Genomic DNA, 27,876 nt, shown 5'->3' on the forward strand with positions numbered 1-27,876 from the left:
CGGCCCCTCACGGCTTCCCGCCCTTTTTAAAACTTCTGAGGGCGGGAGGCCGTGAGGGGGCGGTGTTCCCGCTCTTTTTTAAGGTTTCTGGGGCCACGGGAGCCCCCCCGCTTCGGGATTTCCTGCCCTTTGTAAAGTTTCTGAGGGTGAAAGTTGTGGGGTAAGGTCTTTTTTACCCTTTTTTTTGAGCCTTTGTAGTCCCGTTCCTCAGGGCTGCTGGGCTGCGAGGGAGTGACTGAGAGCCGGCCCCTCAGGGCTGTGGAGAGGGACTGGTGTTCTCCCGGCAGGTTAGTGGTGTTTTCTTGGCTATGAACTCCGTATGGCTGGGAAGAGCTGTCTCCCTTCTCTGTCTCAGGAAAGTAAAAATTTATTTTTTCAATAGAGTAGCGCTCTGAGGGGCTGTTTAAGGCCGGTCCGTGCCGCCTCCCCTTGCGGCTGCCTTGCTTTTGGCTGTGGCGTTGCGTGAGGTGCGAGGTCATTCCTTTCCTTCTGATGGTGGTTTTATTTATTTAGTTATGAACTTTTACATTACTACTTGTATCTATACACACTTTATATTTGTGTATATGTATATTTGTCAGCCTGTGAGGCTGGAGCAAAGACCCTGCTGAGCACTTTCAGGCAGGTGAGGGTTAACACTCCTTGTTGACCTGATGTGTGAGGGATGATGATTGTTTCCCTTATCTTATATACTTAATAAACCAACCAGCAGGGTGCTAATAAAAGAAATAGGTATTACTGAAGCTTTTTTTCTCTCACAGAAGAAAACAAGTCCATGATTTTAGTTTGATCAGACCCCACCATTGCCTTGAGGGAGTGGGGTGGGTTTAAAGTAGCTATTGAAATTATTGCTGCGAAATGAAATTTGTTTAAAAAAGCAGCAGCCCCATGGCTTTACAAAAGCGTTTTGTTAAAACAGTGCTGTTTCAGGTTGTTATTTGAGCTCTGGGCGCTGCTTTATTGAAGATATCTACTTAAAATATTACAGATATGAAATGGAAAACTGCCTCACCTTTTATTATTGGATGTTTGAACAACAAATAGTGGCCACTAGAAAGTAAAAGATTTGCTTGCCGCATTGCTAAATGTGTATTATTTTTGTAGCATGGAGAGCTCTTACACAGCAGTACGATGTTATTTTTCAACCTTTGGAATTTTGTTTTTGTTACTATTCCTTTTGGTGATTAGAATTAGGCAGAGAAAAGTGTGTGTGTATTTTGTTTGAGTTTTCCTGTTTGTTAGTTTTGAAAGGGGGCCCAAATATGTGAATTGCTGGTACTTTCTCCCTGAAACTGCCTTAGCAAAGCAATCTTTGCCTGGAAATGAACACTTGTTGTTGCTGGCAGCCTTCCAGGGTGAAGTCTGTGGTAGTCCTTGACCCTGCCAGGGTTCAAGTAGCAGCATCAGCCAAAGAGGTGTCAGAAAGGCCATCTCAATTTATTGTATTATTTTGTTATTTGTAGAATGATTTCCATTGTACAAAAACAAATTACACACAGTAGATACAAGCATTTTATTTGCTGACATCTATTCATCTGAATAAAAAGAAATCATGTTAGGAGGAGAGATGAGGAGAGTTGCTTGAAAGTAGAAAGTGTAGGTTGAGAAGAAGCATCAAATGGTGTTTAAGTAACTTCCATACCCAAAATGAATAGTAATCTTGTATTAAATAGCATTAATGACTTCAGAATGGAAAGTTTCAAACATTAGCACCATATGTGTATGTGTGGATGGATCCTATGGCATCAACCAGAAGACTTTCAATGTTAATTCTTTTATTACATTGATTTTATAGAGTTATGTTCCTTTAAGGGCTTAGGGAAGCTGCCAATAATTGACATGACTTGTGTTTTATTATGATTAGATCAAGCTTTTAGTATAAAGCTCAGTGAATATTGCCAGCATATTTGGCTTCTATGATAGATTAGTATCCTTCAGTTTTTCCATATGCCTTTGTCTGTTGCAGCTTTTTTAACAAATGGGCTCAATTAGTGCTAATGAAAGTGAGACAAGCAGGAATGGTTAATTCTTTGTTAGAAATATTTGTTTTGTTTAAGTGGAAATGTGAATCTGTGTGAAAGGTAATTGTAGATATTTTGTCATTTCAGAGTGCCTGTTTTCAAACAGCTTGCTTGGCTTTTTGGGAACATCCTGCTTTATGCCAATTCAAGCCATCTTTTACAGCCTCTGCTGGCCTGCAGCTGTAAAAAAATAAGAGGACAAAAAGTAGTGAGTTTGTCCCATAAAATTCAGAATAGCTGAGGTTTGACCCTCATGCTTTACTAAAAGGGTGTCCTCTATTTCCTTGCCTTACTCGTATTGTGATTTTGAGTGTGATTTAATGTGATTTAATGGCAGTAAATCCACAGTGTTACTGTAGATCTTCTCTGCTGGATGCCAGCTTCACCATTTTCAGGTAAGTGCTTGGAAGGAGAGCTTTGTTTTTGTTTTTTCATTGCTCAGTTCCAAAGATAATACAAGGTAACATAAAAATGTTGCTGTGGTCAGCTACTGTTACTGGTGTTACAGTGTTATTTCTGTGTCAAGGAGCATTTCCATGTATACTGTACGTATGTGTAAGAGATAGGGATAGACAACCAAGATACTTGAAATTTTATGTTCTTACAGTTTTTCAAACACTTAAATAGTTCCTACAGCCGTGTTTTACTTCTCTGTAAGCTGCTTGGGACTTGCTGGAAATGGCAGGCTCCAAGCAGGGCCACCAGGTTAGAGGCTTGTTCACAGCTCATTCAGCAGTTACTGGGTTGGTTCTTCCCTTGATGGAGGTGCCAGAATTGGGGGCCCAAATGAGGTATTTAACTACAGGGTGTGAGTATGAAACCTTTTTGTGGCATGCCAGATTTCATGGTATTGGCTGTGTGATGGAATATGGTCAACCTATGGTGCTTGGAAGGATTTGTCTCGTGGTTGACAGTGGCTCTCAGAAAGAGAATATGCATTAATAAGACTTTTTAGTCTTTCTAAAAGGATAGCCTTAATGAATACTGGTAAATCAATTTAGAATTATTCAGATACATTAAAGCAAACCCAGACCTCTCTGGTTTGTCTGTGACAGAAATGGAGACTGGTGAGTCAGTAAGGGAAATCAGCTCATTTTCTTCATGTGATGTGTTTTAGCAGAACCACATTACATCATCCTGATTTGTGATGGGTGATTTCTAAGTCTGAAGTAGACCATGAGGAGTATAAAATCCTTCATGGTTACAATTTTGTTCTGCACTGATGCTCAGTAAAGCTTAATATTCATTGCAGTTCCTCCCTGAAAAGGATGCGAGTTGTGTTGCTGGTTTAGCACCATTTTCCAGCTGAAGTTTTAGACAGAAGGGTGATAATGTCTGTGCATGCTACGAAATTGATGCTGTGCTGCAGAACTTGTTTTGGCAACATCCAATAAGGGTGAATTTCTATCTGCTTTAATTCTCCTAAGTTAAAGGAGAGAAGACAGGAAAAGTTAAACATTAAGGTAGTGTTAATTTTGTACTTCTAAACCAGTAGATAAGCTTTTTCAGATTGATACTTGGAAAAGAAATTGCTTTAGTGGAAGAGTTCTATATTGAGTAAATACAAAAAAAAATATAATCTGTTTGCCAAGAAAATAAATTATATGACAGAAACGAAATCAGTTCCTAGTATTTCTCTTCTGTCTGATGGATGTCTGACAGGACCTATATTCTGTCTTGCCCATGACTAAAGCACAAAGTGAAATATTTTCTTGTCTTTCATGGCAAATATGTATTCTTGGTTGCTTGTTATTTTATTACCTTACCTGAGCTGTGCTGGCTTTGCTACCTTTTCCCTGCAGCCCCATCTTTGCACAGCTCAGCTGAGTGATTTTGGCTGAGCCAGGAAGGAAAAGGAAGCAGAGACTCTAAACCTTTATCTCATATAACTACGATGGGGAGTGTCCTTGCTATCCCACTGAGGTCGCTGTGTTGCATGGAAAGGATGGGTACAGATCCTAAAACCACATTGCCACACTTGAATCACATTCAGAATGGGCTCTCCTCAGAGATAGCAAGTATCCAAGGTCTAAATTCATACCAATGTGGTAGTCTCTATTATGTCTTATATTTACCTGGGAATATGGAAGAGTTGCATAAAATAAAAACATTAAAAAAAACCCCAATTGGTTCATCTATTCTTGTCTGCACTGTGGGGCTAGCTGGTAACACTGTAATTATCTCATGCATGAAAATCCTGCTTTCAGGTCATTACACTTCTTCAGACCTGGTATAGTGCACAAGACTGTCACGATTAAATGATGGGACTAGATTCAATGTGAAATGCAAACTTGTAAAGGAATTGGCTGGCTCTATCCAGGGGCATTATTTTATTAATCTGAAAGCATAATAAACCTTGAACTTCTACAGTACAAATGCATCTGCATAATTGCTTACTGCTGTTGGGTATTTTTCTTCAACAAAGCCAATAATTCTAGAATGCCTAAATTGAGCTTTTTCATGGTTAAAAGGAAGGTTGGACTAAGGTTTGGCATGGTCTTAGTCCTGTTTTGATCTCAGGGTCTAAAATGTACTGTTTCTCATAGGAATAATAGGCAGATTTTAAATATACTTCAAGGACTGTATTATTCATATATTCTTTGTTTAGTTCTTTCCCTTATTTTATTTATTTTATTATTTATTTATTTCTTATTGTTAGATTTTTATTCAGTTCTGTACTGTTTTTTCTGTTAGAACTGCCATTTTTTATTAAACCTATGTATTTTTCCAATAGGCTCACAGATGTGCTAGTGTTTAATGATACAAATATGTATGATTTCTCTTGAACTTGGTTGCTATTATAATGTGACAGGGGCAAAATCCCAGTGTTTTGGTTCTAAATGAATACTTATCTATGCCTTTTCCTCTGATAGGTTTATTACTGAGGGACACTCTTGAAAGATGAAGATTGGTGCTTTGGTAGTACATCCAGAGACCTCTCCTCCTTGCAATTTGCTCTCTTCTGCCCTGTGCTGCAGCTTTCTATTCCTCTGTTCCGTGTAGGTTTGAAACTGTTGCTATTCAGATGTTGCCTCCACACATGGCATTCAAACTGAAGCTTCTGAGTGTCAAACTGTTAAATCCTGTTCAGAGAAGCTGTCTGACAGCGCTTGCTCATCGGTGCTTGATGAACATTGCTCTTACAGGCTCTGTTTAAAAAACCCTCAGCCCTTACTGCAGTTTTTCTTTTCCCACTCGTGATTCAACAGAGTAGAATGTCACTTGTTGATAATGGCATAGATCAGTTGTCAAACTCCAAGGCTGAATTAGCAGAAATATTAAAATTCTCTAGGTTTGGGGTTTTTTTGGTGGCAAGGATTTGAGGTGACAAGCTGCCAGCTCCTGTCATTACCAAAGTCTCAAACTTGCACTTCTTTTTTGAGTGCAACGGGATGTTTTAGCTTGTTAACAAAGTCTCTTTTTGACTTGGCAGATGACAGGTGGCTTCTCCTACACAAGTCTTCATAAAAAAAGTTAGGGTTTTTTTTTTTCTACAGATGTTAATTGAATACAAAAGTCCTAAAAGCAGCATTTCTGTGAAATTTTCAGGGACATTGATCTGAGGGTACTGTTACAGTGAGGAGATGAAAATAATCTTTGAATTTCTACATACAGGAACTGCAAAGTAGTACAAAACATGGGACTCAAACATTAAATGAGATCAAGGGAGATTTACATCCCTGTTGCACATACTAAATTTGTGTTTTGTGCATTTGGGAAGTGTGGCCTTCTTGCCTTTCTTCTCCCTCAGCAGTGAGCATAATCGTCTTTCTTGTAGATACTCCAACACTCAACCAAAGTAAATATTTAAGAAACAGATGAAAAGAGCAGGCAATTAGTTCCCCTTCTGGTGGCTCTAAGTGCATAAAGCTGCCTAATGCTTTGCTTGCTCCTTCTCCTCACTTTCAGATCCTATTTTTTTGCCTCCTTTGGCTGTGAGCCGCAGATCACTAATGGTCACAGAGAATAGATGTGAAGCAAACAGATACTGTACAAGGCTGAAATCTTTTACCACAGGAGTCCCCATCTTGCTGAACAGGAACTGGCAGCTGGCTCTCTCTCCCAGGACTGCAAGTCCCAGCTGGGGTAGGCACAGAGGGAGATGAAGCCAGGTGTTCATGGTCTCTAGCAAAGTGCTCTAAGAACTTTGGGAAATGTGAATAAATCTCTTGTGTGCTGAAGAGAAAACGAGTCAGTGTTTGGGTACAAGAAAACAAGTATGGCTTAGTCCAGGTGGCAGTGATCTTCTGAATCACTGGGATTGCAGATTTCCCTAGAGCTACAGGCATCCGGTTGTTCCTCACAATTCAGCTTTCCCTCTTGTGGGACTGAGGTATGTCCTTGAGTGCACATCACAAATCCTTGTCTTTGGCACCTCATTTTCTGTGTGTGGAAGAGGAGGATTTGTATACTGACAATGTCATGAGCTAAGCTGCTTTAGCTGAGCCTCAAGTCATAACATGTCAAAATCTGAGTGCTCACATGAGCACAAACATGAGTAAAATGACAAGAGCTGCCTAAGAATGAGAGAGACTTGGTAGTGTGCAACAAATCATTTCTATGCTGATCACTAAAAGCCGTCCTCTAATCCCATTTTGGGAATCATTCACTTAGCATTATTCTCTTCTATTGTACACAAACCTGCCTCCTATCCAAGGCTGTATTTTCTCCTATGACCTGGTGTGAAGTTGCTGTCTAGGCACTGGTGACCTACTTTTGGGAGAGGCATCAGGGAGGAAGGGAAAGAAATGAGGTGAGCTGTGTTTTCATAGTCCATCTCAGTGACCCAATGCAGTGCAGTCTGTCTGAGTTGCTGTTGGGTGGCTGTGTAGAGCAGCAGCAAGGTTAGCAAGCTTATGCAATTGTGGTGTGATGCCTCTGCCCCTTGAGATGTGTCGACTTCTCCAGTGTGACAGCAAGTCAGGAGCTGAAAAATTTGGAAATATTTGCCCAGTGTGGTCCAGCTGCCAGGCATCACAGTGTCTTAATGAGCTTGTTGTCCTTCTCAGTTTCTTTGGGACAGTGAGTCAGGCAAACCAGGAATCATATTCCTTATGATGCTTAGGTGTTCATCTCTGCTCAGGTGTAGTTTATATTACAGCAGCAAGAATACTTTTCTGCTTTGCAGCTTCAGAGGTTTGCATCAACAGAGAAAGAGCAACATGATGGGGTTGAGGTTTGCTGCTCATTACACAAGTTCAGAGTTCTGATTTAACAAATGCTTGGCTTTTACCAGGTGCTTGGAAAAGTGATGGGCAAGAGGCTTCATCATTTCCTGCTTCAGGAAAGATTTGATTCCTAATATTAATATGAGAATTTCTCCTTTAAATCAAGTCCACTTCTATGTTTCTTTCCTCAGTCTCCCTCAGCCATGGTTTTGTACCTTGTGTCCAGTTCATAGCATTAAGTCAGAGGTCAAGGTCTCCTTTTAGTGTGTGTCCATATAATACAGAGAAAAGCTGACATCTTGTTAATAGCTTTTAGTTGCTGTTACAGGGACACCCTGATAAATACCATCCAGGTCAGCACAGTGTCTGTTTGAATGTATTCTGTAAAGCAGTTGTTATTATATAGAAGCTAATTAGTACTAATTAGTTTCTCTGTTGACAGAGTTGTAAAGAAGCCAAGTAAATTTTTTTCCTTTTTTAGTGGTGTCCTTTGCTGTGATAAAGCCATGTTGGTACATTTGCACTTCTTAATTTTATTCTCCAGGACTTTCACCAATGCACAAAGTACTAAAAGCATTTCTAGAAGTAACTATCAAACAAAAAAATGAATAATTTACCATATTAGACAATTATCCTGCCAAGAGCTCTGTGTGACCAGACACCATGCTTGGCATGAGGAGTATATCCAGTCTGTAAGAAATCCTTTTGGGTGTTCCCTTCAACACCAGCAAAATAAGAATGATTGAATACAACTGTACTCTTTTTTTAAACTTATTTTGGATCATGATCATATGAAAATAGGAAAAAAGCTATCTGGAAACTTTAGTTATTCATAAATCCAATTCACTAATATAAAAGGTGTAGTTTAACTTTCATGACACTGAAACTACAGCTGTTTTCTCTCTAGTGTTACATGAGCAGCTTGTGTAGTTGTCTGTTACTTGGTAATGCTTGCATTCCTGAATCCAGAAGATGTTTGGTAACTGAAAGAGCCAAATGCAGCTTAAATTGCTGGTGCTGTTTTGCTGGACTGTAAAATTGCAGGATAAGAAATATTTGGGCAAGTGGAGCCTGGTGCTGTTTAGTGTTTGTCTTTGCTTGCATAAACCATCCTCCTTTTCAGAGAGTAGACTGATGAACTTTGCAGTATGTGTGCAATTTTAAAATACTGGTTTTCGGTGACAAATAATTCTCTCTAGAATTTGTTTCCTGCATGTACCCATTTGCATTTTTATAAAAATTCATGGATGTGTTTTTTCTTGTGCAACATGGAAGTCTACATCTTTCACTATAATAAAGTGCTGTACTTCAGGTGAGTGGGAAAGGTTAAGAAAAATCATCAGGGGTGTTAATTTGAAGTTACTTGAAGGCTGTCAAGAAATCAGTTTGGTCACTAGAGCAATCATGCTCACTCTCAAGATAATACCATTTTATAAATATTCTACTTGCTTATATTCCTTCCAGTGTTGAAACAAGTCATTTTTATGCTCAGCCAAACTGTAGGTCCTAACACAGATTTCCTCTTAATGTGGATTTGCTTCACGTTGTCTGGATGATGTGGTGAGTTCTTGAAGGCGGTCTGAAAGGCAAAAGCCTGGGTTTGAACAACACTGATTTGTCAGGGACTGGTGGAAATGAGTTTGCCAAGGCTGTATCAAGTGTAAGAATGCCAGACAGATTTCAATTTCTTTGCAGTTTAAGTCTAGTTCAGCTGGACTGTCTCTTGGTTTGGTGTCTTGTGTGCATCTCGCCTCTTTCTAATCTCAGTTTAAATGGCAGATAAAATTTCTGCTGTTGGTGACTACAGTCAGTGTGGTTTTGGTTATTTATGCAGCTTCAATTACAGAGCTTGTGTACAGTTTTAGATTTTAGGGGTTGACATCCGTGTGTACAATTGCAGTCACACTGATGATGCAGTTAGTAAATATTTGCTGTAGTCCCTGTGACTTGAAGCCATTTCTGTAAGAAAACAGTGAGTACTTGTTCTTTGTAGTTTACAGTTGTGGAGCAAAATTGATTTAATTGTTTTCTCCACCAATTTGTTTCCTTTGTGTTTTCTAGCTTCTCCCAGTTTAAGGTGAGCTTGTTTAGTTTTTGAAATGAAAATTTTTAGGGTTTTTTTCATGCTTTTTCTTGCTTAAATGCAAAAGGAGCAGTCCTAGATGTGTAGAAACTGGATATATAAGGAAGGTTGTAATATTTAAGTATCGAAGTTTCTGGTTGAAACTAAATGTGTTTTTTTTGATAAGTTGCCTAAATAGTTGGTTTTGCCACCTGAGAAAAAAACTGGGAGATAATTTTGTTTGCTTTTTCATGCAATTATTGAATATGATGTATCCTGAACTATTTCAAATACTTTTGTAGGTTATTAGTTTCAGGAACAGTGGATATAGTAGCTGGGCAGCATTCTTAAATAATATCAAGGTAGTTTCATTTATGAGGAATGAAAAAAGGGACATTTCCATTCCCATTTTGTTGACCTGCTGCCTGTAAGAAAAGCACAGAGAGAGGGCTTTTAGCTTGTCACCCTGCTAATATTTAGTAATGTACCAACATAAACCTTTTTTATTTGATGGCTGATGTCTGCTGCCATCGATTCAATCACCACCTGTGGCTGACTGGAAGGAAAGAAGTGTTTGTGTCTTTTCCTTTTAGACAGACAGATATGAGGAGAGGAGGAGTGGGGCTGGATTATTGTTTCTTAGCTACATCTGTGGTGGTGAGCTCTGACTAAATGCTGAATGCCTTGAGTTAGGATGAGGGAGGGATTTGTTCCCTTCCCTTTGTTTTTGTCAGGATTGAAGGACTTGCTGGGCTCTGATGCTGGCTCTTGATACTGCCAGGGCTAAGAGAAGAGAAATGGGGATTGAGTGAGGGAAGTTTTGATTTGGAATAAGTTACCAACAGATCCTGAAGCCCCAAAACATAAGGTACACGTTCAGCTGATTTTTTGGTACCATCTTAAATTGCAACAAGGAATTAGCGAATAAGGAAGGAAGCTGGCACTGAGCTTTACATTCCATGGCATGACAGTAATCCTTCATGGGAAACACAGGAGATTGCAGAAATGGTGTGATGCATCTCTTCACAAGCTCCTGTTTTCTTTGCATGATGGCTGCTGTGGAAAATGCCAAGTTTTAAACTTCCTTGTTACACTCATGGCTGAGGTTTGTAAGAAGTAATCATGGCTGTGTACATGTCTCTATGTGCTGTAAACTTTAGAGCTGTATCTTTTTCAATGCTTACCTGCTAATGATAAGAAAAGAAAAGCTTGTTTTTGCCAAGTAGAATTGTTTTATAGCAGATTAGCCTGTTAAAAATTCAGTAACGTGGCATCATTAGTTTTAATTATTTGAGATGCCATAATTAATCACTCAAGTATCCATGTATATTAACAGTGTCTTTTTAATATCCTGCCTTTGTAGGTGTGAGAGTTGTGTCTTCTGTCAGGGATAAAAACGGGGAACAATTTTGTTTGCTGTTATTTAGCATGGCAGGCCTCTTAGCCTGTCAGTTGACCAGCTCTAGAAGTCCTGGAATGTATTCCATGTTTTCTTAGAAGTCTATATTATATAGTATATACTATATCTTTATTCTTCTATAATAGAAGTGCTTAAAAAAACCCTGAAGGCAAGAAGAATAGGAGAAATTGATTTTGTATTGTCCAGTTATTTGGGTAGGTAAGTTAATGCATTGTGGTGTAGCCCCTGTTTAATAAACCACCTTTTATTACTGTGGTAAATGTCATTTTACATGAGTTTTAACCTCTTCCTTCTACTGAGCAAGTCCCAGTGTTGAGTGGTAGAGCTCTTTCCTTCAGAGCCAGCTGGTGCCTCAGGACCAGAGCACATTACCCAGGCACTGTGAATGCTTGAGCAGGAGAAGTTATCCTACTTGCTCGGCCTCCTGAGCCTTGAAATCCTTACATCTGTAGATTTCTGTGCCTGTCGGTCTCCTCAGACATGGAGAATCACGTGGGGAGGTGTAAGTTTCTTTGGAGATAAGAAAAGCTGAGAATGTAGTGCCTTCTCACCTACAGAGAAGAGTTGTTTTCCTATAGCTGAAGTTATGAGGTCTTGCTCCTTAATAAGGATTTTGAAGTGCAAAAAAAGAGTGAATATTCTAGCAGAGGAGACTTTTGAACTGTTGACTGCCAGTGTCTCTGCATCTGATAAGCTAAAGGATTTAAAGATGAATTCCCCCTTCCTTTATAGAATGGAGATCTGAGTCTTCTCATTGGTGTCCTTCTACCATTTTACATTGCAGATGCATTTTGGTTCTGAATGTTTGCTGAAATTTTATCAATGCCTTATATTGTGTGAGAAATGAAGTTGTTGTGTGTTTTCTTTGCATAAGGAAATGCTTTGGATGATATCTTTTCAGTGTGTTTAAGAGAAGAAGCGAAGTTGCATTAAAATGAACTTCATACCTTCAAGTTACTGCATCATTCAGAATTTCTATTTTGGCCAACCTTTGTTTCTTTCAAGGCAATTTTTTACTGCTATGGTTAAAGTGTGAGAAATGCAGTGTAGAAACATCCCAGAAGGTTTTCAATGACTTGCATCTGTAAAACTGAACAGGTAAAAGCTGGTAAAATGCACATTTCAAATGGTTCTAGGAGCAATGCACTTCATCTTGAGAAAAATAATTTATTTTGGTATGAAGCCTGTATTGTAGCCGTGAGGTGCAGAGTGTTAGCAGCAAACTTGGTGGCTCCCCTTAGCAAGACCCATAGAATTGCATCAGGTGACCTATTGAGATAAAGTCAACCTACACTCAAGTTGTTGATTATTTCTAAGTGGAGAAAATGTAGGGTTTCTTTGTCTCTAAAAGACTGGAAAAGAGCTTCTGTCATTGCCAGCACTACCAAGGACATGTCATTGTTCAATTGGTGTCTTTTTCAGCTTTGAACAGGGCTCTTGGAAAGTGACTGACGCCTGCCAATGAAGTCCTTGGCTCCTGAGCTTGTAACATCACTGGTAATTTAATTACATGGACAGGTAAGAGCTTGCTTGGAGAAATATGAAGATGGACAGGAATGTGTTTTTTGTCACATCACGTTTTTTCTTTCTCTAATTCACCTCAAGTTGTTATCACAAGCCCTGTCTTGACATGGACTGCTTAGAGTAATTGCCAGAATTTGCCTGCTTCATAGCTTTATTTTAAGGCAGTTTGGATTACTGAGTTTTTGGGTGGTTTTCAAGATGGTGAGCTACTTTGCAGAAGTGTCTTTCAGGAAGTATGTGCCAAAAGAATTAGTCCATTATTTCTGCTTCCAATCCAATGTTGTCCAGGTCTTGCAGATTTGAGGAACTAAACTTGAACTTAATAAGCTTGTGTGCTGCTTCTAGGAGGAGATCAAGTGAATGAAATGGCTTGAGACAAGCTCATAGCTTCAAGACAGGTGAAATCCTGTCTGTCAGACATTAAACATCAGGTTAGCCTTTGGAGGGACCCATTCCTGGTTTATCCCGAAGGGCTGTGGCCCATGAGGAAGATCCCTGCTGAAGTACAGGGGAAATACGAGGAAGGAACAAGAGGAAAGACACTTTTTTGGTTAAACACATCCCCCCATTCCTCATGCCCTCTGTGCCACTCGGCTGTGGGAGGAGGAGGTAAAGAAATAGGGAATGAAGGATTGGTGTTTGCTCTGGAAAGAAGAGATGGTGGCTGGGGAAGTTATTTTCACTTTTTTCTTTTAGTTTTTTTCCTCATCATCCCTGTTTATTTTTAACTGGTGTTACATTAAACTAATTTATCCTTAGATCTGTTTTGCCTGTGATAATAAGTGGAAAATAATCACCCTGTCTTTATCTTGACTCAAGGGCTTTTTCATCTTATCAGCCTGTTGTGTTGTGGAGAGAGAGTGGCTGGCTGGGTGTGGGGTCCTCACATCTGGACAAGATCAACTTGCCACAACTATTTGATGATGAGATGAAGGAATAGATATATATATATTTTTTTTAGGTGTTAGTCCTTAAATTTGGTGTAAACCTGCTTGGTAGGATTTGTGTCCCAGTCCTAACTTCTTTCATTGTTTCTCCTAAAGGAGTAGCTTTGAAGGGTGAGAAAAATCCCACCTTGCCCAAGCAGACAAGTGTAATTGGAAACACAGGTGGTATTTCCTGTTCTCTGCAGCAAGAGAACTTTGTCTCCCCACAGATTTACAGCCCCATGACAATCAGTATATTTATCTAAAATCATGATTGCCATTTCTTCAGTTACTCTGAAGCAGGAACTGGTTATCGTGCAACACAAGCGGTACGGATGGTGAAGTTTGCATCCAAGCAAATTTTAGATATTTATGGGGCTTAAGCACAGTGAGAGAGTTTTTTTTTAAGATGAATGATTTTTGTAATCAGCTAATTGTCGTTTGTTTTTCTGAAGAGCAATCAAATGTATTCCATAGCTGTGTTTATTTTTGGACCGGTCCACCTTTCTCAAATTGCGTACCGCACAGCGTGTGCTGTACAGGAAATTGCACATGAGGAGCTGCAGACACTGAAGAGAAGATGTGGGTTTCTTTTTGTAGTCAAGGCCCCCATAGTGAGATTGCTTTTCTTCATTTTATACAGCTTGAGCATGGTTGTGAAACACAACGGAATGAGGCAGTAAATGGGCGATGAGCTGTTTTGCTGACGTGCCGGTACTAAAAAGACGACTCCTCATCCCTAGTTCAGGATAATACTGGAGGTTTTCTGAGCAATTACTTGATTCAAACATTCATTGCTTATGAATGGCATTTGCTTCAGAAAACTGCATAGAGATCTAATGAAATGGTAATAAAATAATTCATGCATACCACATAATATAAATTATTGTGCAGCACAACCATTCAGTTTTCGACAAAAAAATAGAAGGATAGTTCCTATTTAAAATACAGTTATTTCTATGAAAACAGAAGGTGCTTTTAAGCATTTTCTCTGACAGAAAGGAGATTTTAATAATTAGCTCAGAAATTGAAGCTAATATTTTTAAAGTGTTGTGCAAAAGAAAAAAAAATCGCATTAGCAGTGCACATTTCATTATAAAAACACACTATAAGCAGTTCATGCTCTTAAAATGTAAACTAGGAAGTGGCCTATATTATGAAGTTCTTGACAGCTCTAGACAGAGTAAAAGGATTAATATTTATGCAAAGTCTTAATCCTGTGAAAAGTTATATCTTGATTGATATCCCCTTTGCAATTCCGTTGGAAGAGCACCCACAGCAGATATTAATATCTGCTTTGTGGTGGTTTAAATCATAAACTGGAAGGTGTAATTGTTGGCAAAATTTCTTCTGTGTCTCTGCATGAGACTGTGCCACAACTTATTGTGTATGGTGGCACTTAAGCAACTACTTATTTGTGTATTTCTATTCACAGCACCAACAAAGCACTTCAGTTATCACTGAAAGAATATTTGGCATTAAGAAACTAGGACTGTGACAGGAGTGTTGGAACGAGATGGTCTTTAAGGTGCCTCCCGACACAAAAGCTTTTGAGGTTCTTTAATTAAAGTCTATAGATATGGAAATGCAGTGAGACAAGTTATAGCAAGAGTTTCTTGCTAAATTCCTAAAACTGGAGATTCCCAGCCTATAAAGTCTTGTGTTTTTCAGTAAGCCAGGTGGGAATCTTGTGTAGTGTTTTATATTGAAGCAGCCAAAAGAGGTAAATAATGAGTGAGGCTTACTGCCAAGGTTGGGGCATGAAATAGAAGGTTATGACTTGTATGTGAAGATGCAGGCTTTCAAATTTGAAGCCAATATTCCCCCAGGCAAACAAATCTAAGACAGTAAAAATCAATTTTTCATCTATCATTTTTCTTCTCCCGTTTAAATTGAAATACAGCCTTTGCTTTCAACAGGAAAAAATAACGAATTTGGTCAATACCATAGCACATATTTTAATATTATTCTTTCAGACCCAGCTCTGTGATAGTTTGGAACCGGCATGTAGTTACAGAAGGAGAGTTTCCTGAGTCCAGTGCACTGTTTGATTGTGCACTTCCCATTAGTGGGTTAGTGCATGCTAATTTTCAGGGAAAAATGATTCAAGGGCCTGAATTCAGCCCCTGCCTGGATGCCAGGGGAGACGTCTCTGGATTTCTTTCCAGACAGCTTTCCAGGGATGATCCTGCTCCTTTCCTGGTGCCCCAGAGTGCTGCAAGCCGCCATCCTGAGGCCATGGTGATGCCTGCCGGGGCCTTTAGGGTCCCACCTAAAGGGCAGACAGGGTTTGACTGCAAGCTTCCTTGGAAGGTGGAGGCAGGTGAATATTGGCCACCTTCTTCTTTCCCGCTGCCCTCCGTGCTCTTGCAAAGCCTGCTGGGGCACTGGGGCTCTCCATTGCAGGCAGTCTGGAGCTGCCATGCAAAGCCATCTCTCAAGGAGTCCCCAGGTCTCAGGTGCAACCTCAAGAAAATGACACAGCAACATGTAGAAAACGTGAACTTTATTGACTACTTCTAAAATCTACAATCCAACGTTACTAGAAGACTATGGGGTAAGAATCTTAAGTCTAAAAAACTTCAATGCTTCAACTGTTTAGAACTGAACACTAAGGGAAAGGTCAACTTCTTGGGGGAAACGTGGTGGGGAATCGAACAACAACAGGGGTGTGGCTAACTTGTAAGGTGGGGAACGTCGCAGTGCCTGGGCTGGGCACTGGTCACCCGTTCCCCATAAGGTTCTTTAGATGGAGCGCGACGCTGGAGGTCAGAGCTGCGGGGAGGTGCGGAGTCTCCTGTCACTGCCCTCTTTTGCCGCCGTCTTGGTGGTTGGTTGAGAGCTGTCGCGAAGGAGCAGCCGCATCAGGTCACGGTTGTCCATCAGCAGCTGCATCAACTCCGTGGGACAGCCCTGTCTTCGATGGCAGCGGGGCCCCGCACGGCCCGAAGGGCTCTGGAGATTCCGCTGCAAGGCAAAGCACAGGGATCCCCATGGAAGAGGCAGAGGGGCAGAGCGGGGCCGGCACCTGTGGGGCTGCCTTTGGCCTGGGAGACAGAGACTCGGGCTGAGTTGGGCTGGGCTGGCCCGGGGAAGAGGCTGCAGCAGGCAGAGCTCTGCTGCCTCTGCTTGGTGCTGTCCATGGGGCTCAGCCCCTGGGCCGCATTCCCCAGCCAGGAGCTCAGGCCCCTTCTGCCGCAGGGCATTGGCCAAAGGGTGCCCAAGAGGCCCTCAAGGTCTTCCCCATCCCGCCTGCCTGACCCCCCAGCCCCTGCCTCACCTCTCGCCAGCATCTCTGAATTCTTTTTCCTAGAGACCATCCCATGGCCATTCCTATGATGAGCAGGTCGATGAGCAGGAATGTCCTGGCCGCCCACCGGATGCGCTCAGGGTCCGACTCGTCCAGATGGCAATCCTCCAGAAGCAGAGGAGAGGCACCCGTGCTGCGCTCAGGTTTGCTCACAGGGTCGAGGGGATGAGCCAAGAGCAGCAGCACGTAAAGCTGCAGCAGCGCGGAGGAGCCGTGAGCAGCCATAGTGCTCTGCCAGCAGCACCGAGGCTCTGGGCATCTCTCTGCGAGCAGCTGTGCCTGGGCTCTGGGGCGCAGCAACAGCTGGGGACAGTTGCCAGCCAGCGTGCCGTCCCCAGAGGCTGTGATGTCACAGAAGCACAGAACGCCCTGGCTGCAGAGAGCCCTGAGAGAATGTTGAGTCCAAGCTGGGAGCCATGGCGGCAAGCATGGCCAGCAGAGCGGGGCCCGAGCGCTGCGGCCTGGCTTGCCTTGCACCCGTGCCACAATGATGACTCCAGCAGCCCCTGTCAGGCCATTGCAGTATCTAATGGCCCACGCTGGGCACAAGTTCTTCCCAATGGCCAGCATAAACCTCCCTTGGCCCAGCTTCCAAGCCTTGTTGGCATCTGCTCTCTCTTGTCCTTGCCCACCTGGCTGGCGCTGCCGTGTTGCTCGCTGGCCTGTCTGTGGGAGAAGAGGCTGTGCCAATGAGTGCTGCTCAACTTGGAGGCCATTCAAAGGAGGATTTGATTGTGCCTGCTGTGGGAAGAAGGAATATGCGTGCACATGGCCACTTCCCCTAGGTTTTACCCCAGATTTTCATGAGCAGCTGTCCTAGTGAAAGTCAAGTCTGTTTTAGTGAGTATTTGAGGGCTTCCAGAACACAGTGCCATCTCAGGGGAATTCTGCTGGTTGAGTTCTACTGAGGCTTTGAGATGAGTTGCAAATCCTGAAAATGTTCTCCTTGCCCAGGTAGTAATTTCACAGTTTAGACTTGTGGGGATATTGATTGCTCAGTGTTGAGGACTTCATGTAACTTTCAGCACCAGAAATTTTCAACCTCCAGTGATTGTCCTTGAGACAAAACCATTTGAAATCTTTTCTTCTGTGGACAGGAATTGCTTCAGTGTTACTTCACATCATCCATTAAAAATTTGATGCCTGGAACAAGTCCCGAGTGCTGTGTGATTTCATTGGTCGTGTTCTTTGGAATGGCTTCCCCCCCATTTTCTGAAGCTGGCCCCAGAAAGGTCATAGATGGGTGAGAAGTTCTGAAAGGCCAAGTGGTGCAGATCTTTGCCTCCTGTTTCGAGGTCTGTGGTGAGCTGTGAGTCAAAGAGCTGATCTGACGTGATGGTGAAAACACAGTTGTCGTGGTTTTAAAGCAGTAACTGAAAAATTACTAGAAAACTTACTTATTTCTTGCTGTGAGATATGGATTAGAGCAAGAGCAAAACAGGCTTAAAAGTTAAAAGGAATAAAGAAAGTTTATTAACAAAACCACAAGAATAAGAACACCAGAATAAACTTCCAGAAAACCCTTTTATCCCGCGCTCCCCACCATTCCCTTGTTCACATGACAAGATAGAGACAAAAGACTTTGGAACTTTGGTGTTTAAAACAGTCCCAATTCTTGCTAGAGTCTCTTTATCAGTGTTTGTATAGAAACAGAAGTCATCTTCTGCTAATCTATGGAGTTTCTCCCAAGAAAAATATTTCTGTTATAGTTTTCTATTTGTTTGATGCCAGCTGCCCGGAAATCTGCCATCAGTTCACTCCTCCCATTTCACATCACTCTGAGGTGTGTATGGGCCATGAGTCCTCTTCACCTGTCTTTGTGAGCTTCGCAGGAAAACAGTTTTCTCATTGCCCTCAAGGCCTCAAATCTTCGCTCCACTCTGTTCCAGCGCCTCACTGTATCACAATTACTCTACTTTTTACTCAAAATCCACACTTTGAACACTCCATGCTTCCCAATATACTCTGCCATGAATTAAAGGAGTATTTTTCAGAACATGGTTGTCCATCTCCATAGCTTTAAGAGAAAAATATTTCAGCTTATAAAGCATCTCCTTATTCTCTCTTCCCCATCTAAAACTTAAGCCTTGTTTTTGTCCTATATTTTTCTAAAACTAAAAAAAAAATCTGTGTTTTTCTAAAAGTGAAAAATAAAAAAGAAAAAAATAAAGTAAAAAGCAGAAACAGAATAATATTTCTGAGAGGCAGGACATTTTTTAGTTTGTGTTGTCAGATGGAACAATAGTCACTGGAAGAAATTCCATATAGAAGAACATGTCACATTTATTAATTTTAACCTGAAATTTATTAACAGGAATGTCTGTACTACGAACATGTGTTAACTATAGGAATATATTGCATGTTTTCCTACTTGTCAGAAGTAAATTTCTGTGTTTACAAGCTAGCACTTAGCATTAATTTCAGCTCTTAGTTATTCCCATTGCATATTCTTTTAAACAGACTTAATCAGACAAATTTTGTGTTATTTAGCAAGTAATGCTTGGTTATTACTACAAATTCTTGAAGTCATAACACTTGAAATTGCAGTACATATATATTATTCTTACTATGATTATGTGAGTTGGCTGCTAGTCATTTAACTGTATATAAGGTCTTACTATTTATTAGTGCAATTACTTAAATAAGTGTCCTAGAAATTGTTTTTAATTTTAGTTTTAAAACTGTTCTTACTAAAGTTGATTTGTTAAAGATTGGACAATGTATATTTAATAATTAATGTTCCCCAGTGATATTTATTATCAGTCAGGATTCACTTTACAGTCAATAAATAACCTTAAAAATCTGAATTTTGTAGCCAGATTTGTCTAATTCTTAGAGCAATGCTTTGGGAAATTGGAGATACATATATATATGAATATAAATATGTATATCTGCTATATACCTTTTTTATGAAGGTTTTGTCCTACTACTTCAAACTTTTTGTTTCTTTTTTCCTAACATATATAAAATTTTCTTAACCATATTTAAAGCTACCAGCTTGTTATTCTGACAAAACCCTGTGAGAATAAATTATTTTTATTAATACTCTACATGTCAAAACCTTGCAGTCAGTCAAATAACAGAAGGAGTGTTCATTGTCTCTCTCCCCCACTGATGCTGTTCTAGGAGCTGGAGTTACAAGATTCAGACATCAAGTGAAACAGTGAAAGATGATAAGAAAACACTTGATTCTCACAAGGTATTTCCTACTAAAAGAGATTGTTTTGCAGTTTTGTTTGCTCTTGACACAATTTTGAGTAAATCTGAACTCCTAAGACATGCTCAAGGCAATTAAATATTTATGCTCCCCAAACTGAATTTTTAAGCAACATTTTCTGTTTACAAGAATCAGGTTTGCTTTGGTTTCATTTCTTTTCTTGCAGCTTACGAGACAGATTTTTTTATTATTATTATTATTTTCATTGGGGGAAAAAGATATGTATTTATAATGTTTGTGAAGAATTTGCTCAGCTGAAAAAAGTAATAGGTAACATGAGTATAACATTGTGTTCTTCCATATTTCTATTTTTAAGTCCTATTACATGAGATATTTTCCATTTTGCCTTCTATTAGGCCTGAAATTGGAAACTGTTTAAAACCTAACAAACCCCGGAGTTTATCCCTGTTCTTTGAATAGCAACAGAAGTATGGCTGTCATGGTTTGACACATCAGTGAAGAACAGCCTCTGCTCTGCAGCAGGTACTCAAGTGGAACTTTTGCAAGTGGGCTCTCATCAGGAGTGAAACACTGGCTGCTGACTCTGCTGCTTTTGCTCACAGACTGCTGCCTTTATGAACCAGGTTTGTCCTTCTGCCTCTTTTGTGTTTTATATAGACTTGATTACAAATGAGGCACTTGTCCTCTTACCTGGGAGTTGCAGCAGGTCAGCAGCAGCAGGAGTTACTGGCTGCTTCCCATCAGCTGACTCCTTTTAGCCAACCCTTCCCATTTCCTGTGCCAATCCGATTTTTCCAAGCAATTAGGAAGAAAACTAAACCATAACTTTTACAAAATCACTTTAGGGAAGATGTTGCTTAATTGTTTGCTTCATTCCAATGAACACTTCTAACATTCACTTCTCTGAGTAAGAATGCCTTTTATGAGAAGCTGCTAAAAATAGGGATTTGAGAGCAGGGATGTTAAAAGTAGGGCCAGAGAGGAGCAAATTTGTCGCAGGGCAAGTTCTGTTTGCACTGAGGGAGTACTATCAATTTTGTCTCTGTCCTGTCTTTCACTGGTCCTGAAACACAGTGCCTGCTTGAACAAACCTGCTCCTCAGGAGTGATTTGATCTGGTGCTCTGGCTGTTAGCAGCTGCAGTGCTGAACCACAGGCAGACATGAGATCTGACTGGATCACCCTTGCTAACATTTTCATGTAGAACCCATAACTCACTTGATCAGCAACACTTGCTCGAATTTTGCCTTTTGCCTTGGCTCTTCCCACTAAATAGTTCTTGAGCTGGGAAGTGGTCCTGATCTAAGAATCTGCAGTAATCTTTAATTCTGCCTTTATAACTCAGGAAACCACAGTAACCTCACCTTCATTTTAGAATGTGAACATTTTTTGGACAAACACTGAATTGTAGCTTCATTGACATGAGCTAAAGACTCTTTTAGTGGTCCTAGAGTGGTAGCTGTAAAAGGCAATCAGAGTGAAGATCCTGAATGATTTTCTTTTCCAACCAGGTTTTAATGTATTTCCCCTGCAAATCAATTCATGTATCATAGAGCTCAATGACCTGCCCATAAAATGAGGGTTGTTGCTCAGAACTGTGGAATTAGGGTAACAAGAACTGTAATGATACACTAGATAAACACTGTTGCAATACTCTGTCAGCCCTGTTAGGGTATTTTAAATTTGCAGCAGATCTCAGTAAGGATGAGAAAATGCTGAGCTGCATAAAAATAATGGAGACTGGAGGAGAAATTAGCCTTGCAGTGTTCTACAGTCCCAACATTTCCAACCGCCACACCTGGTAGTGAAAATGCTGGTTTGTATTTGAAAAAAAGGAACTGCAATCAATCAAATGCACTGCCAAGTATAAATTAATTTCTGTAAGTCAAGTCCCTTAGGAACAATTCCTTAATAAAAGATCTGTTTCAAATCTCCTAAGTCTTCTAAAACCAACCCCAACAAAACATAGAAAACATAGTGTCTTTATTTGACCTGTCCTAGGCTTCATTTATTTATTTACAGTCTGAAGGATGAGTCAAGTACCTGCAGTGGTGCCTTTAGCAATGCAAAACAAAATGTTTTGAATATTCTTATTTAGCGTTCCAGTTTTAATGAGCTTGGAAGCATAGTGAAGGAGATCAGATGTTTGTAGGTTCTGGATGAGGGTAGAAATAATTAGAAAGCATCTTAAAAGTAACATCATATTTTTGTCAGCCATCTCTTCAGGGACTACTTTAAATCCCAGAATGTTCAAGAGCCATCACTGTACAAACAGAAGCTCCAACTGAACGAAACCAGAAGTGGATATGGCAAATTCTCTGGTCCAAGTGGTGATATTAATCTGGTGAGGCTCTGGATTCCCATTTCAGACATACTATCACAGATTAAATATAGGAAAAAATTGGGATTTTACTTTGCTGTGGTCTCTTTTTGTTTTGCAAAATATGCGGTAGTTAATATATGAGTAAAATCTTGTATAAAAACAGGTTGTTGTTTGTTTTTTGGTTTTTTTTTAACAAATAGCCAAATGCATATTACCTGCCTTGCTGGAAAATAATTGAGGTCTTCCTCTAAGAAATTTTTTCTCAGAGTGCCTTTCTTTGTGATTTGTGTTCTTATCTTGGGAAGATACAGGAGTTGCTCATTTTAATGCTGTCCAGCAGATTGTTCCATGCTTTCTCAGCTGTTTGGATCTGCAGTTCAGGATTGGACTAAGAAAAATGGTGATGGGATCAAATTATTTTTATTCTTAAATGAGGACAATTCCAGTTTTAAACATACACATGTGCTTCCAATGCTTTCAGTAGTCAAGGATGAAATTTTGAACAGACATGAATTCCTCAGTCTTTGTTTCTTTTTCCCTGAAGGATGGAATTTGGACTTTGCCCACCAGTGCAGTCCTTGCTATAGGCAGATGTTTCTTCTGTTCTTACAGCAGTAGGAGTGGTTGGACACTGAACCTCAAAGAAGAGGGAGCTAACATCCCTTAGCTTTATAAGTCCCACAGGTAAGCACCTTGGAGAAGTTCTTCAACCAAAACCAGTTCCTGTAAGGCTTTCTAGCCCTTGACAGGAAATAAGCTGATTCCTGCAGGCTGCAACATGAAGACTTCCAGACTGAAGTGAGCATCCTGCTATAGGAAGGATTTGGGAGTAGTGAGTCATCATTTGTATGGGAAATTAATCTGTGATTTTTATTTATTGTTTTTTTTCATTTGAAGTAACATCACATCATCATAGAGAGACATTGTCTGTCATTTCTGGTGTGGATACCTGAATAACTCAGCTAGACAGGGAGCTTGATAAGGTAATACAATGCAGATATTGAAAAAAATTTTTTGGATGATTTTTTTGTTAGTTCAAGCTGAAGTCCCTGATTTATTCAGGCTTTGAAGTACCATGCAAGCCTTTCCCACAGAAGAAATTCTGTTTTATGTAAATAATGCACTGTGCAGTAAACTAGGAGAAGGCAGGGAGCAACAAAACTTCCTAGAACTTAGTCTTCACATTTGGTGTGACTGTACAGTAAGTGTTAGAAGAAAATTTTTAAAAGCTTTCTTCCTCTAAGTTCCATTGAAGCATTCACCCATTGTTTAATGTGCTTTTATTGTTACTCTCCATAAGTTTTCCCTGTTACATTTTTTTGATTGCAAATGGTTTACTGTGCTAGCTTTTTCCATTGTCACACAGTAAGAAGCCATAACTAAAGAATGATCATTTTTTTGTAATTTGAAATAATAATGGAAGCTTTATTCAAATGGAAAATATTGCCAACTCTGCTCTCCCTTGCCCCCTTGAAATCCAGTTTTAGAATTACAGAACTCTGTATTCTCCATTCCAGAAAAATGAATATGTAGACATCTGCCTGGACTAATTAAGTAATCACTGCTCTTTGTGATCTTCAATGCCGTTCTTCACTCAAAAACCTCAAAGCGCAAAGAATTTTTCTGAGGCAGGTAAGAGAGCCACTTGCATTTCCTCTTTCAGTCTCGCAGCCATTCCTGTAGCTCACATGACAATCATTTGGGCAGGCACATAAGAGTTGAAACTATGGGGTGAAGTATCCTTCAGATACAGTCTCTTCCTGTACATCTTGGAAAACTCTGAACCAAATAGTGTAGTTCAACACCGTTCAGTGCTTTGACTTTGCTAAAATTAACTTGGCAGTAGCAGCAATACTGGAATATTGTGATTCTGGTGCCTATCATGAATAATTATAAATATCAGAAAAAAATGAAGCTGCAGCAGTAGTGGAATACTGTGATACTGGTGCAGTTACAAGTGCTTCTAAACATCATAAATATTTAAAATGACTAACAGAAATCTAAATTCCTAAGTTAACCTCCAAGACTGCAATTTTTAAGGACCCAAATTTTACTGATCCTGAAAAACCTGGGGATTAATATTTCCTTGGCTTTTGTGTCAGAAAGCCACGCACAGTGGAGCTGTTTGTGCATTGAGGGCAATCTCCTTTGGCTTTTTTGAGCTCAAGTTCTTCAAGCAAGTATTAGTGTGAACAGCAGCAGCTTAAAGCACTCCCTAATCTTGAAGAGACCATAAGTAACACACTGCTTGAACAAGGTGGGTTTGGACCAGATTTAACAACGTGATTTGCTTTTTCCTGTATTTTAGTTTAAATTTTGCTTAAAACAGAGTTGTTTTAGCACTGGAATAGTTTAGATTATTCAGCATTTATATATACAAGAAAAAGGTTTCTAGAGTTTTGTTCTTAGTGTTCATTGTAACGTGAGTTATGTATCTAAACCCATAGAAATTCTGTGAAATTTTAAATTCTAAGTGGTCAAGGATTTGGTTTTGGGTTGGTTCTGTTATTCCGGTGCGGATTGGAATGATTTGTTCAAACTCTGTGCATGTTACATGACATCTGTAGTAAGTGAATCCCAAAAGATTTTAAGATTTATTTTGAGTCTGTTTCAATCTTGAATATAATTCCAAAATTATTTTTATCTAGTCCCTGTAGATTGAAGCATCTTTGAGACTAATTCCATCATATCTTGGGGATTAGAAGAAATGGGGAAAATCTGTGAGAAATGAGGAGAGCAAATTATTGTCTTTCAATGCAGGAAGTACCAACTCAGATCTTGCCATACATTATGAATAATCTCATTTTTGCTGGAATCCTGTACTATATTAAAGACATTATGGCTGGTAAAATTACCTAGGGGAGCACTGCTTTCTTAGGTACCTTTGTACCAGAAGATGGAGCCGGAGAGCCTGGATTCAGCATCTCTGCAGGGTCAACGTTCTTTTAGTAGAGCTGACCCGGCTTTTGTTATCTCCATGGATGAGATCAAAAAAGGAAAATGGAGATCACAGCTATTTCACAGTTTAATAGCCCTGTAACCATTAAAACATAGTAAACCCAAGAATAAAAACAGAACCCAAGTGAAGTCAATTTAAATAGTTAAGGAACAAGGACGTGTTTCAGTGGGAAACATCCATAAGGTAATGCATAACTTTTTTTTTCCCTATCACATACTTAGAGATGAATTTTAAATTCCAGTGTGACAGGTCTCAAAGGTAAAGCTGAACATGATAATTAATATAAGATCATTCACACCTGATTCTCTGCAGGACTTTTATTGAATTGTGAAAAGCAAGGGATATGATTCTGCAAACTTTTTCCCAGGCAGACCTCACACAGAAAGTGTTGCTGTGGAAGTTTTAAGCAAGATGCCCAACACCAATTAGTTTGAAGAGCTAAAGCATGTTTGGATCCTCTGATGAATGGTGCTGAGGATGAGTATTTTGCAGACTATTTTATATCTTAGAGAGCCCCAGCCATGAAATATGCCCACATGAATGCCATTTTCAGGGTTTCTAAGCAAAACAAAAGTATGTACATTTTATTAACGCAGATGGCGACATTTTTAAAAAGAATCCTAATCATCCACGGACATTGCAACTTCCCCCTCTCCCTCCCACCTCTATTGCATGCACTAAGGATCTAACTCACATTACAAAAATAACTTCAGAGAAGGGCTGAAAATAATTTCATCATTTCCCTTTTTTAATGGCAACAGCTGCAAATGTGTACATAATGTTGCTGCCACTTTATCAGTTTATTGTAAATACCACATACAAATCAGTGGGGTGTTTTTCTGTTTTCAAAACAAATCTTCAATATTTGAAAAGCACTCTGAAAAGAAGTCCTTGTTTCAATATTTAGCTTAAAAAGTAGTCTATTCTGTTATTTATTTTTGCCCCAAACCCTCGTTGTTTTATTAAGAACTCCTCGGGAAGTTTTGCATTGTTGGACATGAATTCATTCCATCCTCCAGACAAAACAGTGCTTGTGGAACTTGATCAGCTTGAGGTTGCTGTTGGAGTAATAGACAGCTCTAGGACTTCTCATGGGAAACAGCCCCGTTTTTATCATCCTTGCCTTCTATTCTTCTTCCTAGCAGCCATTTGTGCTTTAAATTATTGTGAACACTATCTCTGGTTAACAAAACACCAATAGTTCCTGGGCCAGGATTTGGTTTCTGTTCCCAAGGTCATGATGTGGCGCAGTGCGGGTCTGATTCTCTGGTGTGCTACTGCAGATTTTTGAAACAAGCAGGAGAAATGATATTTATGTTGGTCATATTCTGACACCAGTCATTTTATGAAAGAGCTACAACCTTTGAGTCACTTGGAAAAATTACTTGAGTGACGCTGTGTGCTTCATTCAGTTATTTCATGAAGTGCCTAAATGCTTCAAGCATTTCTTCATATGAACATTACATTACTATGATATGGAATCTCTTGCTATGAATGTTCTGTCAAAATGGGTTTTTGTGAATGGTTAATGCTTGCATAGAAAAATAAACCCATGCACTTCAGAGTTCTCAGAGAGGTAGGGCTGTAATTCCAGAAACATGCCTGCTTTTGATATTCCCAGTGGCACCCTGCCTATGTTTTAGTAAGTGAAACACAAGCGTTCATGAAACTCTAGTCCTTCTACTTTTTTATTTACTTCTGAATAATGAACAGAAATGCATCTGTGTATTGTCTCCAACTGCACATGGGATTCTTGCTAGGTGATTGTAATTCTGTGGTGAGCCCAGAGTGTGATTATTAACAAATAATGCTGTGTCGTGATCAACAATAAGCCAGTGGGCTTGTAAATTTGAGAAAAAACCTCTTGTATTAATTTTCTGGAATGTAAAGCTCTCAGGTAAATCAGAAGAGCTGGCTCACAGGAGTGGCAGAGCACTGCAGATTTATTCCCTAGGTCAGTAATTTACATCCACTTCTACTTGACTCCCTGTTCTAATGTGTAATGTCAGTAACATTCTCCTGCTTATTAAAATTGATTAATAGGCAAAATATGGGGTCAGAGGATGCAGAACTCATCTTTTTAATCTGCCCCCAAATATCCAAAGTACTGTTTCCTTTCAATGGAGGAACGAATGAATTTAAATCTTCTAGTTTTGGTTAAAATTGCTGCATCATTTCTGAAGGCTTTGCTATTACAGAAATTCCACTCAAAATTGGTAGTGAGGTCTCAAGTCACTCTTGTTATGGGTCATGAAGTTCTGCACAGAATAGAAGAACCATGTGAGTCTTGGTGTGAGGCCACTGAAGCAGAGTTTTCTCTCTGGTTTCACTCACCCAAGAGACAGCTCTCTTGTCATTCACAGGATCCTATAAGCACGTGAGATCAGTCTTAGAAAATAAATCCAAACTATTGCTTCCCTACCATAAAAAGTGTGGAAGTAACTTTCTGTTGTTTCCGTTCTGATTCGTTTGTGTGAGAATTTCAGGTCCTCAAATTTGTCAGTGTCCTACTTGATCATCACGTTTGATCCTTTAGAGGTGCTAAAGATGTTCTTGTCTAAAATGACTTTGGGGAACAGTCATTCTTTGGTCTGCACTCAGTAATTGTGTGATTTGCTCAAAGGACTGTAATCCTATGACAGAAGAAGAGCAATTAAATATCAGAATTATTCAATTACTCTTAATGTAGGGATTTAAATGTGTTTTGTTGCATTGTAGTGGTTTAGAATATTTTAAGACACTTGCACAGGCATAGAGTCTGAAACTCATAAAACAAGAAAAATGTCTAATTGCTCTATGCTGTGTGGTCTATGAAGGAATAAGAGTCCATAAAAAGAATACCACTGAGTGTTAAAACCAATCTGCTTGCTGCATTTTAATTGGGGAGGAGAGTCTTAGCTCTTTGGTTTCAGAAACATTGCGTTATGGATATGGTGCTTGCTTTCTAATTTGAAATCAGAAAGAGGAGGAGTAAATATTGATTGAG

The 27,876-nt window shown here is 39.8% G+C and overlaps 1 protein-coding gene and 1 long non-coding RNA gene across 3 annotated transcripts; one reads left to right on the forward strand and one right to left on the reverse strand.

Moving 5' to 3' along the window:
- Nucleotides 1-40: 40 nt before the first annotated feature.
- Nucleotides 41-27,876, forward strand: LOC147653189 (uncharacterized). Of its 2 annotated transcripts, none has more exons than XR_015287024.1 (9): nt 41-287; nt 12,094-12,189; nt 19,558-19,630; nt 20,005-20,232; nt 21,823-21,952; nt 22,476-22,615; nt 23,449-23,563; nt 24,034-24,188; nt 25,262-27,876. It is a non-coding gene; the product is annotated as an uncharacterized LOC147653189 (long non-coding RNA). The 2 variants fall into 2 exon arrangements; XR_015287023.1 differs by having other exon boundaries at nt 56-160; nt 24,580-27,320.
- Nucleotides 15,820-16,832, reverse strand: LOC111943077 (uncharacterized). The gene is made up of 2 exons (XM_023946116.2): nt 16,402-16,832; nt 15,820-16,088 (listed from the first exon to the last, which is right to left on the reverse strand). The coding sequence occupies exons 1-2, from the start codon at nt 16,654-16,656 to the stop codon at nt 15,891-15,893; spliced, it is 453 nt and encodes a 150-aa protein (XP_023801884.2). The 5' UTR covers nt 16,657-16,832; the 3' UTR covers nt 15,820-15,890.

The sequence above is a fragment of the Cyanistes caeruleus genome, chromosome 5, assembly GCF_971803275.1.
Source record: "Cyanistes caeruleus chromosome 5, bCyaCae1.hap1.1, whole genome shotgun sequence".
NCBI lineage: Eukaryota > Metazoa > Chordata > Aves > Passeriformes > Paridae > Cyanistes > Cyanistes caeruleus.

What these genes read in the sequence shown, in the direction of transcription:
- LOC111943077 (XM_023946116.2), bottom strand. Translation starts at nt 16,656, where the DNA reads ATGGCTGCTCACGGCTCCTCCGCGCTGCTGCAGCTTTACGTGCTGCTG. An exon ending in TTCAGAGATGCTGGCGAGAG is followed by an intron (nt 16,089 to 16,401) that starts GTGAGGCAGGGG and finishes TTTGCCTTGCAG; the next exon opens with CGGAATCTCCAGAGCCCTTC.